The sequence below is a fragment of the Drosophila persimilis genome, unplaced genomic scaffold, assembly GCF_003286085.1.
Source record: "Drosophila persimilis strain 14011-0111.01,24,50 unplaced genomic scaffold, DperRS2 tig00000793-arrow-arrow-pilon, whole genome shotgun sequence".
NCBI classification, from domain to species: domain Eukaryota; kingdom Metazoa; phylum Arthropoda; class Insecta; order Diptera; family Drosophilidae; genus Drosophila; species Drosophila persimilis.
Window position 1 is genome coordinate 178,572 of NW_020825354.1, and position 22,625 is coordinate 201,196.

Below are 22,625 nucleotides of genomic sequence, written 5' to 3' on the forward strand. Positions count from 1 at the left end.
GCAGAAGATTCTGTTTTATTCTGTTAACGAAGGGACTTAGAAAATGCATTTGACTGACAAAAAACTTTTTAAGGATCACTACGGAAATTTCTACTACATTGGGAAAGGTATAGATTATAGAGCAGACTATTCAAGGGTAAGGAATTTTGTATTTTGAGGAATATTGTAGGAAGACAGACATGGAGCCAGTTTCTGGTAATTTTTATAGAGCCTGGATTTTCTGTTCCTTAAGCAGGACCATTTCTTGGAGAACCAGGGAGGCTAGGACGATACAGATACAGTGATTTCCGGAGCAAAAGTATTAAAAGCGGAGTTAATAGAGAGATGAAGATTCATCCAGCTCTTTATGTGGGTCGGACACACTCAAGGGGTATACAGAGATAGATGGACTTCTATATGATATTGGAGTTACTCTGGCTACCGCTGCTAGAGAAGCATCAACACACACCTGCACACAGATCGCGGTGAAAGGGACGAGCCACAGTCGTAGGGATGGACCCTTTTCATACAGCATATAACTCGAACACTGTAGCAGATGATCAACTCCACCCATTCCATTCCCCTCGGATCTTCTGCAATCATGCGAGGAATTAATAAACGTCGTAGTCGCTGTTGTTATTGTTTCTGCCGGTCGTTCGTCTCTGCCGTTGCATTTCATTGCGCTTCGGTGTCGGTGTCGGTCTCGTTGTCGGTACCAGTCCCAGTCCCGGTCCCACTGGCAGTGCCAATCCCATACATACGTATGTCTGTGTGTGTGTATGTAAAAAAGAAACGATATATCTGCACTTTCATTCGTTAAGCGGCCTTCGCGTCAGTGCCCCGAGCCGTCACAATTGCAGCGATCACGAGCACGATCACACAATGCCAAATGGCAAAGGTGGGGGGTTGGACGGAGAGGAGATGAGAGGAGAGGAGACCTGTGCCTGATAAGCCGCACGGCGCACGGCGCATGGCGCACGGGCAGACATATTTGAATGGTCCACAAGTTTGAGGCGCTTCATAGAAAGGCGCCATAATTACGTGAATTTTTGCTCGAATAATTGCATACATTTTAAATACATTTGATTTTGCTTAGTTTTGTTGTTACCTTGAGAAAATTGAAATTCACTAATCAGATACTTTTTTTGTGTCTTTCTTGCAGCAATGTACTGACCCAGTCGGCCTGAAGACCAGCCCTAATCCAATCCAATCCAATCTACAGAGATAGATAGATAGATACAGAAGCTGTCCATCTCAAGGAAATCCAAATTGGAGAACTCTGACCTGAGGGAAGGACCGGAGCTGGAACCAGAATCAGAACCGGAACCGGAACCACAGGGGAGAGAGGGAGAGAGAGAAGCAGAGGAGCAGAGGACAGCCGAGCCATGGACTGGGGCGAAGGAGACCTGGTCTGGTTTGACCCGGGCATGGGCCATCCCATACCCGGCGAGATCCAGGAGGTGCATCGAGCCGCCCAAGTAATCGTCGTCCAGGCGATGATCAAAGGCAAGGTGGGTAGACCGAAGAGACCCCAACCGTACGACTTCGCACCTCCGTGGTGCGTGGCCCCACTGTTTGCATTTCCAATTGGGCTTCGGTTTCGCCGGGGCGAGCCATGAAAGCTTTTCACTATTTTCACTTGGAGTCAACAGCGGTTTGTTTATACATTTATTTATTTCGGTTTTTATGCGCTACCCTGCCCTGCCCTGCCTTGTTTGCTGAGGGCTCGTGCAACTTATGGAATGCTGTTGGCTGTTGGCTGTTGGCTGTTGCCGCTGTTGCGCCAATTTAGTGTGTGAACGAATGCCTCCAGCACAATGAAACCAAACATCTGAAACAGCTGCGGAAACGACTGGTCGATGGGATTTCTTTTTTGGCCGCTTGTGGCCTGACTTGTGGCACTGGACTGGACTGGACTGTACCACCTGTGGATTCCCTCTAATTGCGACGCACTCCACTCCCAGCACAGATCTCGGCTCAGAGAGGCATCGACGCTCTCTTAGGCCAATTATACGGGCCTCTCCCCAGCCTCCTACTGGCGGTGGCAGTAGCGTTACTCGTAGCGGTACCGAGCGCCACAATCTAGCCACAATCAAGAACTGAATGCAGCCCTGGTGCAACGTCTTAAAGCTGGCCACATTCGAGTGTGTCTGTGGCCGGATCCTGTTCGCCTGCCCGTTAACCTGTTGCTGGCACATATGTACGCAGGTATATGCATATGTACTGATGTACATATGAAGTGTGTGCAGATTTCAATTGCCTGGGAATGCCTATCCACCAATGCACGATGTATAGTACATGGACATATGTACCAACATATTTTTGGGCAGCAAATTCTTTATTGAATGCTCACTCATCCAAAATACATTCTTTATGGAACGATGTTACTTTATTCTGTTTGTTGTTTGTACAAAAAGATCATTCCAAACTCAGTTACGGACAAAATACATGCTTCGGTGCATTGTAAATTCCTTGTATTGCAAGCAAAGCCACAAACTGAGACCGATCTCTGGCAGACCCTTTCAGGCTGGTCCTACGAGCTTGGCCTAAACATAAACATTGGAATTCCCATTGAATACCGCCATCGCCCCATATGAAATGGCAAGTTGCATTGTTCGAAAGATTGTCACCCAAAGATGATTGCTCGCAGGTTGTTTTTTTTTTTGGGATAACTGTCCACAGACCACAGTCTACAGCCCACAGCCCACAGTCCGCATGCCCCGACCCCATACAGCTGGCTGAGCTGGGGCCAAAGAGGCCTAAGGAACAATGCGTACGGGTATCACGGAAACGATCTGAAACTGGTTAGAGGCGTCTCACGAGATTGGCTCGGAGAAAGTCCCACACACTCACTCACTCTCCGCGGTAGAAGCAGCGGCTAATTGAATAGAGAAGACGGAGATCAGAGCGATCGAAGCAACGGTCGCATCTTTTGGATCAGGTTTCCCGCTGCGTTTTTTTTGAACGCTTCTCTTTCGTTTTGGAGAGTGGAGAGTGCGTTCTGGTGGCCCCCGTGCGGCAGCAGGGGCAACAGGAGTGTCACCTGGCCGAGTCCGGTCTGGTTGAATCTGGTCCGCACACGCCTTCCGCCTTGCCATCGTTCTCTTTGCGAGAACGTGTTTTGGATCGAGCGAAAACCGTTTTAGAAACGTTTGGGGAAATTGTGGCAGTGCTGATGCGCTTCTGCAAGACTCCTTTCAGTACCAATCGAGACGGCGGCCACAGACGCCAGATCTCTGCCCGATTTTGTCAGTCTTCGGAATCGGTTTCGTTTTCGGTCTCGGTCTCGGGCTTGGGATCGCGGTCTAGGTCTCGGGCTGTTCCGTTAGATGCGCATTGTACGGTTCCACCTGGAGCCATGGCAGCGTGGCGGGGGCGGGGGCGGATCGGTGACCTCTAGTCCCGCTCAGTCGCCCTCGCTGGCGCTGCTCTCGCCGCATGTTCTGAGGCGGCAGCGCCCGGCCAGCCTGGAGGAGATGGAGGACCTGCCCCTGCTGCCCCAGCACCAGCAGAGTCGCCACCGGCGCCTCAAGGGTCGCTACCCGCAGGTGGTCAAGCGGCTCTCGACCCTCTGCAGCGATGTGATAGCGCGTCATGTGAGCCTCTGGCGGGGTCTAGTGTTAACCAAAATGTAGTCCCATCCCAAACTGTTCGTCAGTTCTGACTGTCCGATTGTCCCCTCCAAACCGAACACCACTACGGGTCTCTACAGATAATTAGCACAGATAATTGTCTTGTCTGTTTAGGATCTGTATAGAATTCGGTGATTCTGATTCGTTGATTTGCTGACATTTATTTTTTTTGTTTTTCCTCTTTGGCAGCCCCAAACGTTCGCCCTGCAGCCGGGCGAGGGCAGCCTGCGGGCTCGCCAGGACCTGGGCAGCAGTGGCGTGGAGGACATGACCATGCTGGACGACCTGCACGAGGCATCGCTGCTGTGGAACCTGCGCCTGCGCTACGATAAAGGCCTCATCTACACGTTCGCCGGCAGCATTCTGATCGCCGTCAACCCCTACAAGATGTTCCCGGACGCCTACGGCCTGGAGGTGGCCAAGCAGTACGCGGGAAGACCATTGGGGGCCCTGCCCCCGCACCTCTTCGCCATCGGGGCAGCGGCCCACGCGGCCCTGCCCTCGCCCCAGGTGGTGGTCATCTCGGGCGAGTCCGGGTCCGGCAAGACCGAGTCCACCAAGCTGGTGATGCAGTACCTGGCCGCCGTGGTCCCCGGCGGGGGCTCCGCATCGGCGGTCATCACAGAGCAGATCCTTGAGGCCGCCCCGCTCCTGGAGGCCTTCGGCAACGCCCGAACAGCACGCAACGACAACAGTTCCCGCTTCGGCAAGTACCTGGAGGTTTACTTCAAGAGCGGTGCCATCGTGGGCGCCAAGATCACCCAGTACCTGCTGGAGAAGTCGCGGATCGTGACACAGGCGCCGGGGGAGCGCAACTACCACGTCTTCTACGAGATGCTCGGCGGCCTCAGCGAGGCGGAGCGCAGCAAGTACGGCCTCCTGGAGGCGGAGAAGTACTTCTACCTGAATCAGGGCGCCACTGACTGCGCCAGCGGGCGCGTCGACTGGGCCTCGCTGCAGAGCGCCATGCAGGTCCTGGGCGTGTCCGAGGGCGAGCGGGAGGGCATCGTCCGGGTGCTGGCCGCCGTGCTGCACCTGGGCAACGTCTACTTCCACCGTCGCCAGCTGCGCCACGGCCAGGAGGGGGTCGAGGTCGGCTCCGACGCGGAGATCAAGTGGGCCGCCCACCTACTGCACATCAGCGACGAGGGACTGCACCGGGCGGTCACCAGTCGCACCACAGAGGCGCGGGCCGAGCGCCTGCACACGCCTCTGGGCATCGACCAGGCCCTGGATGCGAGGGACGCCTTCGCCAAGGCCCTGTACGCGGGCCTCTTCAACTGGCTGGTGTCGCGCATAAACTCCATCGTCCAGAAGGGCGGCACCCACGACGCCCACCGCATCAGCATCCTGGACATATTCGGCTTCGAGGACCTGGCCGAGAACAGCTTCGAGCAGCTGTGCATCAACTACGCCAACGAGAACCTGCAGCTCTACTTCAACAAGCACGTCTTCAAGCTGGAGCAGGCCGAGTACGCTCGCGAGCGCCTCGAATGGACGCCCCTGGCATGGGATGACAACCTGCCCGTGATCCACTTGCTGGCCAAGAAGCCTGTGGGCATCTGCCACCTGCTCGACGACGAGTCGAACTTCCCCCGTGCCACGGACCTGAGCTTCCTCGAGAAGTGCCACTACAACCACGCCCTCAGCGAGCTGTATGCTCGTCCCCGCATCGGGGCCCAGGAGTTCGGCGTGACCCACTACGCCGGACAGGTGTGGTACTGCGTAGACGGGTTTCTCGACAAGAATCGCGACGCCCTGCGCGGCGATGTCCTCGAGCTGCTCGCCTCCAGCCGCCTCACCCTAGTCACCGAGCTCACCAAGCAGCTGCGGGCCCAGCGGGACGCGGGCAAGACCCTGCCCAAGGGCAGCAACGGGCGCTTCGTCACCATGAAGCCCCGCACACCGACGGTGGCCGCGCGCTTTGCGGACTCGCTCCAGCAGCTGCTGCAGTCGATGGGCCGCTGTCACCCCTGGTTCGTGCGCTGCATCAAGCCCAACCAGGAGAAGCACGCCCTGCGCATGGACATGCCGTGCGTGCTGCAACAGCTGCGCTACCTGGGCATGCTCGACACCATCCAGATCAGGCAGCGCGGCTACCCGGTGCGGCTCCGCTTTCAGCACTTTGTCGAGCGCTACCGACACCTTCTGTCCGCGCCTCTGGCCCGCGGCACGCCCTACCGCGAGCTCTGCCGGGCGCTGCTCGAGGCCATGCCCCGCACCGGCGTCGAGGGACCAGACTATCAGCTGGGCGCCACCCGCGTCTTCCTCCGCGAGGCTCTGCACCGGGCTCTCGAGAGCGGCCGGACCGAGCGCCTACGCCACGCCGCCGTCAGTATCCAGCGTCATGTGCGCGGCATGCTCGTGCGGCGCCATCTGACCCGCCGCCAGGCCGCGGCCACTCGACTCCAGGCCCGGTGGCGAGGCCAGCGCCAGCAGCAGCACTTCGAGCGAATGCGCCGTGGTGCCATCACTGCCCAGCGCCTGTGGAGGGGCCACCAGGCCAGGAGACACGTCCAGCAGCTGCGCTCCGACCACCGGCGCCGGCAGGAGGCCCGAGAGGCGGCGCAGCGTTCGCGCGAGGCCAGGGAGGCCAAGCAGGCAGTGCTGGAGAGGAGCCAGCTGAGTTACCTGGACATCCCGGCAGAGCTGGCGTTTATCTACTCCAAGCTGCAGGGATGGGCGCCGCCGCACAGCGACAGGAACCTGGTCAAGGTGCTGGGGACGGTCCCCGGACCGCCGGCCGCTGCCGTCCAGCTGCCCGAGGATCTGGGACAGTTTTCGTTCGGAAAGTTCAGCAGCGTGTACTGCAACGGGCTGCGGCTGCAGCCCCGCCGAGAGCCCATCTCTGCTCCGCTGCTGACCCGCGCGGCGTCCCGGGACCAGGACTTCCAGGACGCTCTGGCCGTGTTCAAGCTGATCCTGCGCTGGAGCAACGACAAGGCTCTGGAGGGGCCCAAGGAGAAGCTGCTGTCCGACTACATTGTCCACAAGGCGCTCAGCTCGCGCGGTCTGCGCGATGAGATCGTTGTGCAGATCTGCAACCAGGTGCACGGCCTGGGATCCGCTTCCGGCGAGGCCACCCGCCTGTGGCAGCTGCTCGGGCAGTGCCTCTGCTGCTTCCAGCCCAGTCCCGCCTTCAGCAAGTATTTGATGAAGTTTGTCGACGACGAGGCGCCCTCCCCCATGCGGAACCTTCTCCTGCGCCAGCTGCTGCGCCAACAGAGCAGCGGATCCGGCGGAATCGCATGCCGCAACTTTGTGCCCGCCTGGCTGGAGTGGCGCTCCTGGGCGCGCGGCTGCGACATGGCCTTGCCCCTCACGCTGCCCGACGACGCCAGCCAAACAGTTGCAATCGACTCCTGGACCTCCTGCGAGGAGGCAGCGGCTCTGGCGGTGTCCACGCTGGGCGTGGCCAGTCGCGGTTGGACCATAGTGCTGGACGATGGCCAGCAGCTGACGGACAGCTGTGGTCTGGACTACGTTATGGACCTGATCGCTGAGAAGGAACTGTGCCCTGCCTTCCCAGCCCCCAGGAGCGACCTACTCCGCTCCGGCGCCAAGTTCATGCGAACCTCCTTGCCCGAGGCCGTGAAGCGACCAGGTGTACCGCCCCCCGCGCCGCCCACGTCCATTCCCAAGGCAGATCCGCCCCAGCAGCAGCAGAAGCGCAGAAGCAGCCGAGAGCTACTGTCCCGCAGCTCGGCCCTGAACGAACGGTACTTCGAGCGAGAGCCGAGCTCCCCGAGCCCGGGACAGGCCAAGTCACGCTCCAAGTCCTTGGACGATCTGTTGGCCGGCGACATAGCTCCGGGGCAGTCGCTGCCCTTGCCCGACTGCGACTCCCAGGAGCCGCTGCACACGCTGGGCCTCTCCGAGAGCCGACTCAACGACCGGTACCACTCGGCCGAGCGCCTAGCCCCCATGGGCAAGGAGACGACACCCCGCTACCAGAAGTCCCAGAATGCCGCTCGCCGCTCCCACGCTGCATCGCACGGCTCCCACTCGAGCAAGTACGTCGACAAGTCGGAATACGCCACCCGCTCCTCCGCCATGTCCGACACCAGTGAGGCCCCGTCACTCGCCTCTCACGTCCGGCGGGTGCGGGTGCCGTCGCAAGCCTCGGACGTCGACCAGTTTCTGGACGACCTGTTCAGCCCGGTGCTCGATGGCTCCCTGGACGAGCTCTCCGACGCCAGATCCCTAGCAGCCAGCATCAGAGGAGGAGGCCAAAGGCAAGCCACTGCGGATGCACGTGCTCAAGCAGATAGGGAGTCGGAGTTGGAGTGGGAGGAGCTGGAGCTGGAAGACCTGGACGACTACATCAACGAGCTATTGGAGCCGATCGAGGTGGCAGAAACGCTCAATATGCTTTCGGAGAAGCAGCAGCTGGTGGACTGCATCAAGGGTGGTGGCAGCACGGACCACGTAGCCACGGCCACAGCCACGACCACTGGCACGGGCGGCAGCAACGGAGGGGATCCGCTGATGCATCAGCTCATTCAGATGCCAGGGGAGACGGACTCCGCCCCGGTCCTCTACCAGCAGCAAGTGCAGCGCGCCTTCCTCCAGTCTGCGATGGCCCAGAATCTGCAGATCCAGCAGCAGCTGCTCGCCCAGAACCAGGCGCTGCAGACGCTGCTCAGCCAGCAGGCGGCGGCAGCAGCGGCAGCTACCTCTGCCTCTCCTCCGCCCCCGCCGCCTGCCATGGGCAGCCTCTCCATATCGCCCCCGCCGCCGCAGTCGCCGCTGCGGCTGAAGGCCATGCGCACCAGCCTGGTGGTGATGGATTCAGTGCATCCGCCGGCGCCACCACCGCCACCGCCGATGCCGCCGCCGCTGGAGTGCAAGGACCCGTCCGAGACGCGTCACTTCCTCGACCCGTACGGTCGGGCCAAGACCGTGAGGATCGGCAAGTGGCGCTGGCCGCCGCCGCAGGGGGAGCCCCAGTTCCAGACCGAGGAGGACTTCTTCGCCTTCAAGATGCGCCAGCAGCAGCGCAAGACAACACCCCAGGCCCAGCACCAGCTGTCCGCCAACGGAGGCTCCGGCGGCAACGCCACGGCTATCGAGTGGGAGGAGTTCGAGATCGAAAGCCAGACGCCGCCGCCGCCGATGATGGGCAGCAGCCTGACCACACAGCTTATGCGGAGCAGCATCCGCATGGAGACAACCACCACCACCACCTCCACCTCCACATCGGCGACTGCGGCCGCCTCCAGAGATGTGCAGGACGCAGGGCAGTCACCGCAGACCATGGTGACCACCACGAAGCTGGCGAAGAAGAGTTTCGAGATCGGTGCCGATCGCCCACCCCCCGGCAGCGTGGGAAAGCTGAAGCTCAGCTCCGAGATGCGCCAGCGCCTGGAGCAGGTCACAGCCGGCCACTCGGTTCGCTCAACGGTGTCCAACAAGTCGGAGCAACGGGCTCCGTCCAAGCTGGAGGACACCCGCAAGCTGATGCTCCAGCAGCAGCTTGGAGGACTCTTTGCTAGCGTCAGCGGTAGCGGGGCAGGTCACGGCGGAGCAAACCACGGCGAGTCTCTGGCCACGGTGCGGACCCAGATTGAGCGGATGGAGGGCAAGCTATCTCCGCCGCCGGCCCCGCCCACGAGCGCCTGGCCGGGAGTGCTTCTGCCCCCGGCTCCCAGTGTGCCGGCTCCCCCGCCGCCCATTCGGCCGCCGAGCATGGCGCCTCCAGCTCCACCCCCGGCCCCCCAAAGTCCGCACGAGCGGACTCGCACACCAGAGCCGGAACCGGACTACCGCAAGGAGAACGTGCCCGCCTTCATCCAGCGCCAGGAGCGAGACACCTTTGGCGCCGTGCGCCAGAGCGCCCTCCAGCAGCACCACCAGCCGCTGCTCCAACACCACCATCACCTGAGTGACGAGCACTCGGCGTCCTCCGTTGCCGCCTGGGAGCAGGCGGAGCGGGATAGGTCACGCAGCCGGAGCAGGTCACGAGACCGCGAGGACTACTCCGAATCCGTTTGGGACCGGGCCGAGGTGGAGGGCCCGGCCTCTGGTAGCGGCAGTGAGAAGGAGCGCGAGAAGCGGGAGCGGGAGCGTGAGCGCCTCTACGAGCTGCGCCAGGTGGAGCGCGAGAAGGAGAGCCACAAGGTGTACCAGCCGGCTCCGCCGCGTGTCATCCAGGCCAGCCTGGACACCATATCCATGGGCAAGTCCAACACTCCGGCCACGTTTCGCACCCACATGGCCCAGAAGTACGAGCACGAGCGTAAGCGCAAGAGCTCGGCCAGCTCCGGGATGCGCGAGGAGCTGGAGCCGATTGTCACGCCCCCGCCCGTTATGGTGCCGGCCCCCGTGCCCCCTCCACCAGCCTCGGCCTCCTCGTCGTCCAGCGGAATGAGTCCCGGACTGGCAGTGGCCACAGCAACAGGATTGGGTACCATCGGGGCCGGGGCCGGGGCCAGTGCCTGCCTAACTTACAACCGCGTGCCATGGAAACTACGGGTGCGCAAGGAGGTGTTCCAGCCGCATGAACCCATCGGGCCGCCGGTGGCCCTCGACCTGCTCTTCGCCCAGGTCCTGAGCGACGTGTTCGGCGTGACCCCATGCCTGCGCATCACACCGCAGGAGAAGAGCTCCGCGCTGAACATGCTCCACGGCCACGGGGTCAGCGTGGACACGCTGGCCGCCAGGGGCCAGCAGGTGCGGGCGCTGGTCAAGCGCCACCTGGTGGACATGGCCCGGGACTGGCCTCTCTACTTCGCCCGCCTATTCGCGGTGCAAGGCGCCCCCCTCTACCCGGACGTCAGCATAATGGGCGTCTCGCACAGCGGCCTCTACCTGGCCCGCCGCGACGCCGACTACCTGATCGTCGTGCAGGCCATTTCCTTCGCGGAGATCCAGAACGCGGTCACCCTGCCCCGGCCCGCCGCCCTGCAGCTGAACATGCGCAACGGGAAGCACCTGGCGCTGCACGCCTCCAGGGCAGCCGCCATCCAGTCGATGATCACCAGCTTCGTGCAGGAGTTCCGGAAGGTGAGTCCGCCCTCTATAACCACAATTATCAACCATTTGTATGTGTGCTATGGTCTTCGCGAGATTAAGCTTCGTTTGATTTGAGTTCTTGTTAGCTTTCGATGAGCTTCCATGCCCGCTTAAAGCTTGTGCAGTGCAGATGGTAAGCTTAGCTTTGAGCTTTAATGCTTGCAACCGAAAGCTTATATGCATAGAAAAGCTTAAGCTAAATCGATGCTTATTGCAGTTGTGTTTAGTTACTCCAAAACTGGAAGCTAGGCGAATGGGTCCCCATTCTCGAGTGAAAGAAGCTGCAAGTTCTTGGACCACATACACTCCGCGACACTTGAATACGACACATTAAGACTACATATGATAGCCCTAATATTTACTGCCTGTGGTCGCGAGCGCCCATCAAAAAAATCCTCAACACTCAAACGGGGTTTTCTAATTATTAAAAAAAAATATGGGTTGCGGCACGGCTTTATCAGAGCATGAAAAATCGAAATAAAAAGCATTGAAAGAAATAGGTCCATCAATAATAAAAATACAAAAGTTGGAGAATTTGGTGAGCTATGTGAGCCTTGAGTGATTTTATAAACAAATGAGTCAAATTATGGAAAAACCATTAAAGGCCGAACCAAAAAGACCGCTGTGCGATCTATTCTCAGAGTAGTATGAAACACACACGACTCTAAATCGATAGTAAAAGCTAGTGCTAGAATAGTAAAACGTATAATTTCGAAGACTCCACACCTAATTAAAGAACCGACAGAAATAATAAAAAAAGTTCACCTAACAGACGAAAAAATAAGTAGAGTTTGTGGAGTGGAGTAGAGACTGTCGCTATATAGATATTTAAAAGGAAAAAATTGTAATTTGATGGTTTATATGGCTTTATTTTGTATGCCGATGATATTCATATGTAGAGGAGCTACAATGGGATGCCGTGGGATGCCATAGCAATATCCTATTGCGGCGTTGACGAGTTGCAATTTGTATCCAGGACTATGAAAGCGGGGGACTTTTTTTCCAAGAAAATATCTTTGGCCATACCGATTTAAATATAATGAATTTGCAATCTCTAATCCTACCCAGTATTCAGTGTATACACATGTATACATTCATAAATGTACTTGTACTCTTTACCTCTTAAATTTTAATAATCTTCTTGTGCAGTGTAAGTACAGAGAAGTTATCGATAAGCCAGTGATATCTTAGACCACGTTTCTCCATAGGCTCGCTCGGGTATCGCAAGGCTCGATCCGTCAGGGTAGAGCTATGTTTTTGCACGTCTCAAAGCTCAGTGGGTTTCGGTGGTTTCCACACCATATATGTACATACATATGTGCACATGTATGTAAGTCACTCCGCATGGATGATATTCGTAGTTGGCGCACGTTCGTCATTCGAATATACCACACACAGGCACATGCACCCATATGTACATGTATATATCTCGTCTCACTTTTATTTTCTCTTTTTTCGCTCCTCTTTGGGGGGAGTATCAGCACTTGGCGGATCACAGCTTCCTACCTTGGACTGAGAATGCGCGGAGTGCACTGGGACCCACTATGAGAAAACCCTTTAAGAACCGCCTCTTGCGCAGTAGGTTTAGAGGGTATTTCCTCGTTGGGGCGTGCGTCTAGTACTGGATCTTCACCAAAGTCTTGTTATGCTTCTCAGCAAGCGTTTTTTTCTTAAAGAGTTTTAATTAAATCTATTTTATGCGTGAAAACTCGTCCAATGGCAAAGCCGAAGACTCAGACTGACCAATCGTTGGTTGAGGGGGGAAGAGAAATAGGAAGAGCGGAGCCCAGACCTGGCACAGTGGGGCCTTCGGCCGCGGATTTTTTCAATATTCGGAAGTGTCCGATTTTACCCGCAGGGGTAATCTGTAGTGGTTTTACCGTCCGTCCCTATTGTTTGCTTTGTCCGGGAGTTCCACCAGGAATTGAGGCATCACTTAAGCTAATTCAAATCCAAAAACAACGCCAAAAACAAGACCCCTTCAGTAGTGTACGACTTTGGTTGTGAGTTTATCCTGTCAAGTCTCTTCGGACTTGTCTTAGAAACAGCTTTTGTAATACAATTAAGATCTCGCGCAAATTTTGTTTTAGTTGAGTCCAAGGCGCCCATCAAATTCGTTGACTTTTGCCACCTCTTTCCGGCTGGGGCCCCACTGTGCTTCGGACGAAACAGTTATTCCCCACACAGTTGCGCTGCTCAGCAGGGAATGGGAATGGGCATGGGAATGGGAAATGGGGAAAGACTTTCCAGCTCTGCCACTGTCTGTGTGTCTGTCTCGGTCTCTCACTCGGTCTTTCTCTCTGGCTTTACGCTCGGCTTGGCCAAGAGCAGTTCGGTGTTCAGTTTTCACTCAACCTGCTCAAAAGCAAGCTCCGCTAAAACCCGCTCTAGCCCGCTCTAGCCCGCTAAAACCCGCTCCAGCCCGCTCTCAGCAGGCTGTTCTGCTCTACTGCGAGCGAAATGGTCAGTTAAATCGCTTCTGCTCGTCTTGACCAGTCTTCCCTGTTTTCAGTTGTTACAAATGTGCGGTAACGGCATCACGCAGAGCTCCAGCTCCAGCTCCAACTCCGCCTTTGACTCCGAATTCGTGTAGATTTTTTTTTTTTGTTGCTTTCGCACCTGTCTCCGTCTCCGCCTGCGTCTTCGTCTGAATAACTTTTTTCCGTGCTTCTGTGCTCCGTCGGTGCTCTGGTGCTGTGGTGCTGTGAATGAAATGTTTTTCTTCGTCTAACTGCAAACAAAGCCAAACGTGCCCAACAAAGGCTAAGGCCAGGTCCGGGGATCGATTGACCCACAAACCATAAAAAAATATATGACAAATCAACCCGATTGGCGCAGAATCGACTGGAGTGAAGAATCTCTGTCAGAGCAGTTTGAATTTAACGACTGAAATTGTGTTGAGCGAAGTGGTATTCGGTATTCGGTGTTCGGTGTTCCCTCAGTTCAAAAGTGGAATCAGATTGATTGAACTTTTCCCTTGGATAACCTCATGCCGTTGCCGATGTGGCCATAGGGTTATTCTGCCTTAGGGTGCCTTTTATAGTCTATATTCTTGTGGTCTTCCAAAACGATTTGTACCTTCGGGAGAACGCTGTAACATACGGAGCATTCCATGCCAATTATTTGGCCATTTTTCGAACTGCTCCCCCAGAAGAGAGAAAGGAGACAGGGAGCCAGCCAGTCCATCGAGTGGAAAGACAAACTGCACACAGAAATGGCAAATTAAAATAAATTGAAGCAGAAAAGCGTAAAAAAACATGCAGAAAAATAAATGGCACTGACAACGCGGCGTGATAGGCAATAAGACAGAAAAACATATGCAGCACGCATTTAACTGCATTGCCAATTTCCACACATCGACAGCCAGCGAAAATACGTATACGTACAAAAAAATGGCACATACGTAGCGGTGTACCGACCAGTCGACCAACGAATCCAATCCACACCGCACCGCACCACTCCACAGCAGAGCACTCCACTCCACTCCACTCCACTCCACTCCACAGTGCTGTTGCTCGCTTTTCGCTTTTCATTTTTCGTTTTTCATTTATCGTTTTTCGTTTCGTTTTTCCTCGAATTGTTGGCTTCGACGGCGCGTGTTCAGACAATATTTAAACATTCATTATGGTCGTGTAGTTTGGTCAGCTTGCTTGGACTTGGACTGCTGCAACTGCCACTGAAGTTGAAGCTGAAGCTGAAGCTGAGGCTGAGGCAGTTCATCAAAATGCAATAACAACTTTCACTGGCACGCGCTCCGAAGGAACTTGGCCCGGCCATGGACTGAGTGACTGGGTGACTTCCACCCAGACCCAGACCCGAGCCATAGCCATCGCCATCGCCGCACCAATTCAGCCAGCCAGCCAGCATGTCGCAGAGCGTACGCAGCAACAAGTCCTGGCAGGCGCCGGGCAGTGCGGACAAAGCGGTCCAGCTGCAGTCCGGCGGAAGTGTACCGCACAAGTTCAGCAGCATCGTCAACAAGGTGGAGTCGCTGATCAACAAGATGCACCACGACAAGGTTAATAGCTTCAAGCTGCTGCAGCAGCAAGGCCAGGATAACGCGAAAGAGAGGGCGCAGGCACAGAGAAAGAGACACGATCAGGAGCAGGCGCAGGCGCAGGCGCAGGAGGGGGAAAAGCATATGGATCAAGATCAGGGTCAGAGTCAGGGTCAGGATCAGGAATGCAAATGCGCCTCCCTAGACTCGCTGAACAACCTCACGGACGGTGACAGTTGCGAGGAGCACGAGATACTCTACACCGACTCGGACGATGCGGAAATAGCCCACATAACGGGCATCACCTCCGCCCAAGTGCACCACGGACAGCCAAACCATCCGCATCCGCATCTCCAGAATCAGAATCAGCATCAACATCAGCAGCTGCAGCGCCGCAGCGATCTTGACCAGCTGACAAACGAGAGCATCCGTGATCTGAACGAGCAGTGCTGCGCTTTACTGCGCCTAGACCTGTGCGGTCACGGATCCGGCTCCGAGCTGGGCAACGACCACGACAACGCCTGGAGCGTCGAGGAGGACATCGTGTACAAGTGCTGCACCACCGGCAGTGCCCCCGTCGGCCAGTGCGAGCAGTGCTGCTTCGAGGAGCAGCTCAGCTACAAGCTGCAGCTCAACCAAAGAGACGACAACAACAACGAGGAGCAGAGTGCGAGGGACTTGGACATGCGGATGGAGCTGGAGCTGGAGCTAGAGCAGGAGCTGGGAGCAGATGCGAACGTGGAGCACATGGGCTTGCCCATGGCTCTTGGACTGGGAAACTCTTCCAATCCATCCACCGGTGCCGTCGGTGGTGCCGCTTCCCCTCCAGCTCCTGGCGTGCTCCCAGGAACGTCGTCGAGCATGCTTCTGTTGGGCAGCAAAACGAGGCGGGTGAGCAATGCGAGCAGTGGCTCGGTGAGCCGCATGGAAACCATTCTCGAGGAGCCCACCGAATCGAAGATATCTGTTAAGGAGATCCTCGCCCGGTTCGAGACGATGAACTCCCATGAGGTAAACAACCATCCATGCCATTCTGTGAGGAACGAATCGAAGGGAAAAGGCTTATATCCTTTTGACTTGTTCCTTAGCTAGTTTCCTATATCTTCCACAAATAGGACGCTAGCCCGTGCAGGCAGATATAAACGAGCTCTGACAGGGAGACAGATCCGCAAGACAGATGTACAGCTGCGGGGCCTAATGGCGTTATTAAGTCGACACATAATCGCCTTATTATCGCGGCCAGACGGAGAAAAAAGCCAAACAGCCAGACAACCGAATAACCTCTCCATGGGCCTCTCTATCCAACGGCCCATCAGCCTACTGAAAAGTCGCTTACATCATCCCATTGCGCTTTGTGTTGGGTTCGGGTGGGTTCGGATGGGTTGGGTTGGGTTGGGTGAGCTAATCACAAAAACAAACCAACTAACGGTCTGGGGTGGTCTGGGGTGCCGATTGTACAACAAAAAGTGAAACAAATGGGTGGCACATAGCTATTACACCCTAAACTGGGACTTTCCGTAGCCGATGTTTGAGATGGTTGAACCCGGAGTCACTGCGTAATAGAGTGGGCTAGAGTAATCTGAGGAAAGCTAGCAAATGATCATTCACGTATTGAACTCAAGCATTCGATACTCTATGGTTTGGGAAACCCGTTCTTCTGACTGTAAAATGAACCCGAACTATATATCCGAACACATAAGATGAAGATCGGTGATCTCTGGAAAAGACAGAAGGACGTTTAATGTGTGCTCTCTGCTTTTCCTGAGTCCGCGGAACGTTGCTAGTCGATCTTCTTCAATTATAAAAGGTTAATTGCATTGGGATGGACTAGAATTGCATGAACTGAATTCGCTTGTGAACTCTCCAAGTCGGTCTGAGATGATCGTGGCTGGAGAAGATGCCAGCGCGTAGAGCGTTCAATGACCGACCACCTGACGCGCGTGCAATGGCTTTACGATCTGCGTTACCCGGACAAGATCTATAAAAAGACAATCAGCAGAAGAAAAACAATGAGAACTGATGGCTGCTGATTGGAATGGAATGGGAATGGGAATGAGAGTGGGGATGGGATTGGATTGGATGGGATGGTGACCCACAAAGATGCAAACAAGACAGAACGCGCACTGTTCTTGTTGCCTCTTTTTTCCGAACTTCGCTGAAAGATGAGCGCTTTAAATGTGACTGTAATTTGATTTCAATAATTTAATTACACAATTTCCGAGTGTGCTTTGTTTGGTGCGTTTTCTTATTGTCGGTCTCTGCTTTGAGCGCTTGGCCTATGATAAATTACTTTAATTTCTTTTGGCCCGTACTGCTTCCGTAGTGTCCGACAGCCAGCCATAGGATGGATGGATGGATGGCTATGCTGGTGCGCATTAATTTCGAATTTTAATTAACTCGAGCGAAAAATACGTACATATGAAATAAAACAAAGCCGAAAAGAAAGTTTTAGCGGTCACTTAGAAATGATACTCCAAATTTAACTCTTTCTGCTACATAAATGCACACACATACGCGTATGTACGAATGTATGAACACGTAGGTATATCTCCATCTGTATTCGTGCTCACCAGCATTTGTGTGCGCGTTGCAAGCACTGCTGAAACTGGATCGTCTGGAGTCCGATTGAGGCCATCTGACCCAGCTGCGTCCCCGGTTCTGAGAGCTCTGCCCCATATACTTACAGGCCATCAGATTTGGCTCACGACAACTGGCTCGCACAATGCCCACACTGTGCTGCAGCGCTAGTTTTCTGGACTCTGTGCATTTCTGCGACTAAATGCCAAAAAAAACTATGAAAAAGGTGCCACTTTGAACAAAATATGGCTCTATTGAATAGTAGTTCTCTAGCCCTATATTCACCACAAAAAAGACAACAATCGAACGTAGGGTTGTAAAGATATTAGCCAAAATATGACCTGACGTTACGTTACAGAAAACAGAAGTGGATTTTGAGATTACAAAACTCTGCGTATTGGGTAGGACTATCTCTATATTATGAAATAATCAGTGGTAATTTCCCAAATTATTAAATATAAAAAACCTGTCCTGCTCTTTTGCTCTAAATTCGCGGAGGCATCCGACGCCCATACGTTACTGGTTTTACCTTACCAATTTCTGGGGTAATAAAACTTTTAAAATATACCGTTAGCCGAGATTAGCCAAATCGGGGGGTTTTCGGGGATTTTTTTAGGTGGTTCAACATGTTAGAGCAAGAAAGGTTTTGAAGAACAACTTTTATCAAGAATCATCTTACTTATGGGAGGTTATAGTATGGGAAAAAAATTACTGTAAAAATACCAAAAAAATACCGAAAAAAGTAAACTGTTGCTTGTTTAAATAGATTTTCACCTCAAAGATAATGAAGTTATATGTCAATCGGTTAAATTAGCTAAATTTCAATAGATTTCGGGATAATACCGGGATAAAAGTATATGGAAATTGTTACTTTTTTTTTCTTTTTTGCCTTTGAATGTTTTTTGGCATGGCGGACATTTAGGCGGAAATGTCCAGATCCAATCTCAGAACCGCTATGCCTTGGGGGACTACAGAGTAGGCACTCAAATTGAATTCTTTCTGCTATTGATTACAGCCTTTTGCTTGGGTCTCGCTTTTGCGATTGGAGATCACCGTAAGTGTGGTTGGACCCAAACTTGTTTCGAACTACATTTGCATCTACTAGACCTGATACTGACCTACATATATATTGAAATATAGCGCAGAAAAGGAAGCTTATTAAAGTATATTGATTCCTGCTTCAGGCCGATGAGGGAATAAAGCCTTGTCCGTCCGACGAGCCGTCGCTCTGTTCTCAAACTATGTGGTTGAAACTTGGCACATTTTAGTAGTATTTAGATGTAGATATACATACATACAAGTCGGGATCGGCTAAGAACTGATATTCTCTTAAAAATCCATTCCCCTGCTGGCTTTTATCTGAATAGAAATAGTGACTGAAAGCATTCCAATAAATCAGTCAAAATATGGAGCATTTTGCCCAGTGCTTAAGCACTTCCAATGGGTTTCTCTGCTCCTGAAATATCCAAAAGTCGAAAAGCAAAAATGAAAACTGGCGCACCGTTCGCGTGTGTATGGAAGCAGTCAGTGATCGTTGGGTTGCCTCTGCCCCAAATGCGACTTTTGTCAGAGTCGAGTGAGCAACCAATTGTTATTTTGACCAATAAAACTGTGACCAATAGTAATTGTGCAACATGGGTACATAAGTACATGTGCGTATCTTTTTACTGTAGGCTTTTGTATGTACAAAAATAGCTGGCAGCTGGGGTTTTCGGCTGATCTGTGCCTTTGGCCTTAGCCGGCTTCAGTGCCCTCTGGGGGTGTCCTCGATGGATCCTGATTAGTCTCGGATGATCACAGATGAAACCTGGCTAACAGTGGGCATAGTTTCTCGCTTATGGCAGGTGGATTGATTGGTGCAAAGTTTCCGCTTTCATAAGCAGCCACTTTTTCAAGTCTTTCCGCGCCCGAGTGTGCACCCGAGGTGGGGTGCGGGGATGGATGAATGTTTGTTGTGGGTGTAAGTATTGAAGACGTGCAAAAAAGAAAGCAATTGCAGCAAATTGCAACAAATTGCACCAAATAATTAAATTCGGGAAGCAGTAAAAAAGCGCCAACGGGCAACACTTTCGTTGCCAAAAACGCAGCGTCGAGTGCGGTGCCACCGCCAGCACGCCCTCGACCGCTGCTGGTCTATATGGGAGCATAAATCATCGGGCACGCCTCCCTGTCCACTGGCAACCGGTCTGGGCCACTGGCAACTGGCAACTGGCAACTGGTTGCGCCGAGCTGCCCAAAAAAGTGGCCAGCAACTTTCACATGCCATTGACATGGCATGGCCAGCGCTGCATTCGCGGCGAGTCAATTAGTAAATTGCAAGCGATGCGCTCTCTCGGCTACTGATACTCAGGGTATGGGGTATATCTGTTCGGACACCATCTAACCATGTTCTGTTCTTTCGTTGCAGTCACAATCGAAGGCCTCGACGCTCTCGTCGGGCGCCCGAGCCGCTGCCCAGACCCTAAATGTTCCGCTGGAGCGCCTGGAATCTCGCCAGGCGCATGCCCAGCGCAACGAGCACGGCACCTTGAACGGGAACGAGGGGGAGAAGCAGCAACAGCAGCACCAGCAGTCGGAGCTGCACCATCACCTGCAGCAGCAGCAGCAGCACCACCAGCAGCAACAGCACCAGCAGCAGCAGCAGCACCAGCAACAACAGCTGGAGGATGCCCTTGAGGAGCAGCAGCTGGCGGCTGAGCAGCATCACCAGGGTCAGCAGCAGCGCTTCATGAAGCAGCAGAGCTACCTGCACTCGGCCCGCAAGCCGAATGCAGGCCAACAGCCCTCCTCCCTCACCAATGGCCAGTCGCAGCAGACGGATCAGAGTCAGCAGCAGCACCAGCAGCAGCAGTCGATGACGCACCATGACCTGGACGCCAACTACATGCAGGAGGAGACCAACGGCGGCACACCGCCCTCGGTCACGAAGTACTCGCTGCTCCAGTTCGCCATGCAGCACTTCCGCAACGAGTAAGTGCATCCACCAGATCCCACGAGAGCTGCATAGCTATAATGTTTCACCCTCTTTGCAGCCAACTGCGGGACGCCGATCGACATCATGAGCGACACCAGTCCCAGTCGCAGTCCCAGTCGGCCGCCAACCGCTCCTACGCGGAGCTGGTCAAGTGGCAGGGCCATGCCATACGCCTGCCGCTACTCCGGCTCCCCAACGACCTGGCCTCGCTGGCGCTCGAGTGCTTTGACTGCGTTCTCCGCTACTGCGGCGACATTCCACTCGATCCTGAACTCACCGAGGTCAAATGTGTCTACACGGTGCTCATGGTGAGTTCCGCTTCTCTTCTCTCTTCAAACCGCTCGAGGACTGTTCACTTGTGCTGAATTTTTGGGTACTTTCAATACCTCCTATCAGAAAGATTATTCTGATTCTTATTATTCAATGCACAGCATTCCACGCCCACGGAAATCTCGAAATCCACACACTAATCCCCCGTCCTTCGTCTGATTTCCCCCTACAGCATTGTCACAAATATCTGGCCCTGAGAGACGAGGTTTACTGCCAGTTGATGAAGCAGACCACGGCTAACCGATCACCCTGCCCGGACAGCTCGCAGCGCGCTTGGCGCCTGCTCAGCATTCTGGCCGCTTACTTCGGCTGCTCGGACGCCTTGCGTCCGTACCTGATGGAGCACCTGACGTCGGCCGCCTCGGACCGTCGTCGCTCCTGCCACGGCACGGCGGCCGTCTGCCTGACGAACCTCCGGAAAACGGCCCGCTGCGGCGGCCGCAAGAACGTGCCAAGCGTGGAAGAAGTGACTGCCGTGTCCGCCGGGCGCTCGGCCAGGCGACAGATCTACAGGCTGCCGGGAGGGGCTGAGCGGGTGGTAAACACGCGCTGCTCCACGGTGGTGGCCGATGTCATAGCCGAGCTGTGCTCACTGCTGGGCGTGGAGTCGGAGGCCGAGCAGCAGGAGTTCTCGCTCTATTGCATCGTGCAGGGCGACGCCTTCACCATGCCCCTGGCCGCCGACGAGTATATACTGGACGTGACAACGGAACTTCTCAAGTCCGGGCAGCCCTTCTACCTGATCTTCTGCCGCTCAGTATGGCATTTTGCCCTCAAGCGCGAGCCGGCTCCGATGCCGCTGTACGTAGAGGTGCTTTTCAACCAGGTGGCCCCCGACTACTTGGAGGGCCTTCTCCTGGAGCTGCCCGGCAACGGGGTTCCCATGCCAGAGATGGTCCGTGATATGGCCAGGATCGCGGCGCTACTGCACCGTGCCGCTGACCTCAGTCACGTGCCGGCCATGAAGGAGATCAAGTTTCTGCTGCCCAAGCCGGCGCTGGGGATACGCGAGATACGACCGGCCCAGTGGGTCGGCCTGGTGCAGTCCGCCTGGCCGCAGGTGGCGGGCCTGAGCCCGAGCCAAGTGAAGGCTCAGTTCCTTAATGTGCTGGCCGCCTGGCCGCTCTTCGGCAGCAGCTTCTTTGCCGTGAAGCGCATCTGGGCTGAGGAGGGGCCGCACGTGGAGGACAACCACAGCCCCATGTGGCGGGACCTAATCCTGGCCCTGAACCGGCGTGGAGTGCTCTTCCTCGATCCCAACACGCACGAGACCCTGCAGCACTGGAGTTTTATGGAAGTTATATCCACGCGCAAGGTGAGTTTAAACTCTCTGCCCACCGCAGTGGCAATTTTTATTGAGCTTTTTCTCTCCTCTTCTTTCGATCAGGTTCGCTCGGAGGACGGAGCCCTTTTCCTGGACATGAAGGTCGGCAATCTCATGCAGCAGCGCGTGATTCGCGTTCAGACGGAACAGGCGCACGAGATATCGCGCCTGGTGCGTCAGTACATCACGATGGCCCAAATCAGTCAGCGGGACAAGCGGGAGCTCAATTAGGTGTACCGAGCAACGATAATTATATTTTAAATATGCATAATTCTACTTTTTACCTTTATAATTATTTTTACCGAATTATTCTCTATTCGATATATCCCCGTACATTTTTTTTTTGTTTCGTTTTGTAAGTTATATACAATATATTTATACACGCCCATACACAAGATACATGCATGCATATGTATATCTAGATGCTTTTGTTTCCGCTGTCTTCTACCTCCCCTCCCACCTCTCGTTGGCGCTTCAATGGCCATATATTTCCCCCTTCTCGCCCTAAAAGTAAATCCCATTCTTTTGGAAACCAAGTGCAATGCTCGTGCAGCATTCGAATGCACCCGCTCTGAATACAAATTTGAATATTGTCAAATTTCTTGCAAACTTTATTATTAAATTATGCTTTTTTTTTTAATTGGTTTAAACGAAATCCGACGCAGTTGTGTATTTAGTGTAATCCTTAAATTATCATAAATAAATGCAACTATATTTGTATATCTATCGTACAACTGAACTTCCACTGCAATCCTAATAGATACGAGTAACGAGTAAATGGGAAAAAAAGAAGTTAGT

At 54.4% G+C, this 22,625-nt stretch overlaps 1 protein-coding gene across 2 annotated transcripts; it reads left to right on the forward strand.

The window, feature by feature from the left end:
- Nucleotides 1–1,331: 1,331 nt before the first annotated feature.
- Nucleotides 1,332–22,531, forward strand: LOC6600783 (unconventional myosin-XV). 2 transcript variants are annotated; one of them, XM_026992820.1, is made up of 6 exons: nucleotides 1,332–1,490; nucleotides 3,801–10,616; nucleotides 19,607–20,169; nucleotides 20,232–20,481; nucleotides 20,676–21,818; nucleotides 21,891–22,531. In XM_026992820.1, exons 1-6 carry the CDS (start codon nucleotides 1,365–1,367, stop codon nucleotides 22,056–22,058), a joined length of 9,066 nt encoding a protein of 3,021 aa, XP_026848621.1. In that variant the 5' UTR covers nucleotides 1,332–1,364; the 3' UTR covers nucleotides 22,059–22,531. The 2 variants fall into 2 exon arrangements, with proteins under 2 accessions (XP_026848621.1, XP_026848622.1); XM_026992821.1 differs by lacking the exons at nucleotides 1,332–1,490; nucleotides 3,801–10,616 and adding an exon at nucleotides 14,282–15,633.
- Nucleotides 22,532–22,625: the final 94 nt, after the last annotated feature.

Excerpts from the sequence above, each read along its gene's own strand:
- LOC6600783 (XM_026992820.1), top strand. The coding sequence starts at position 1,365 with ATGGACTGGGGCGAAGGAGACCTGGTCTGGTTTGACCCGGGCATGGGC. Across the intron at positions 20,170-20,231 it reads ATGCAGCACTTCCGCAACGA|CCAACTGCGGGACGCCGATC; the intron begins GTAAGTGCATCC and ends CCCTCTTTGCAG. Across the intron at positions 21,819-21,890 it reads AAGTTATATCCACGCGCAAG|GTTCGCTCGGAGGACGGAGC; the intron begins GTGAGTTTAAAC and ends TCTTTCGATCAG.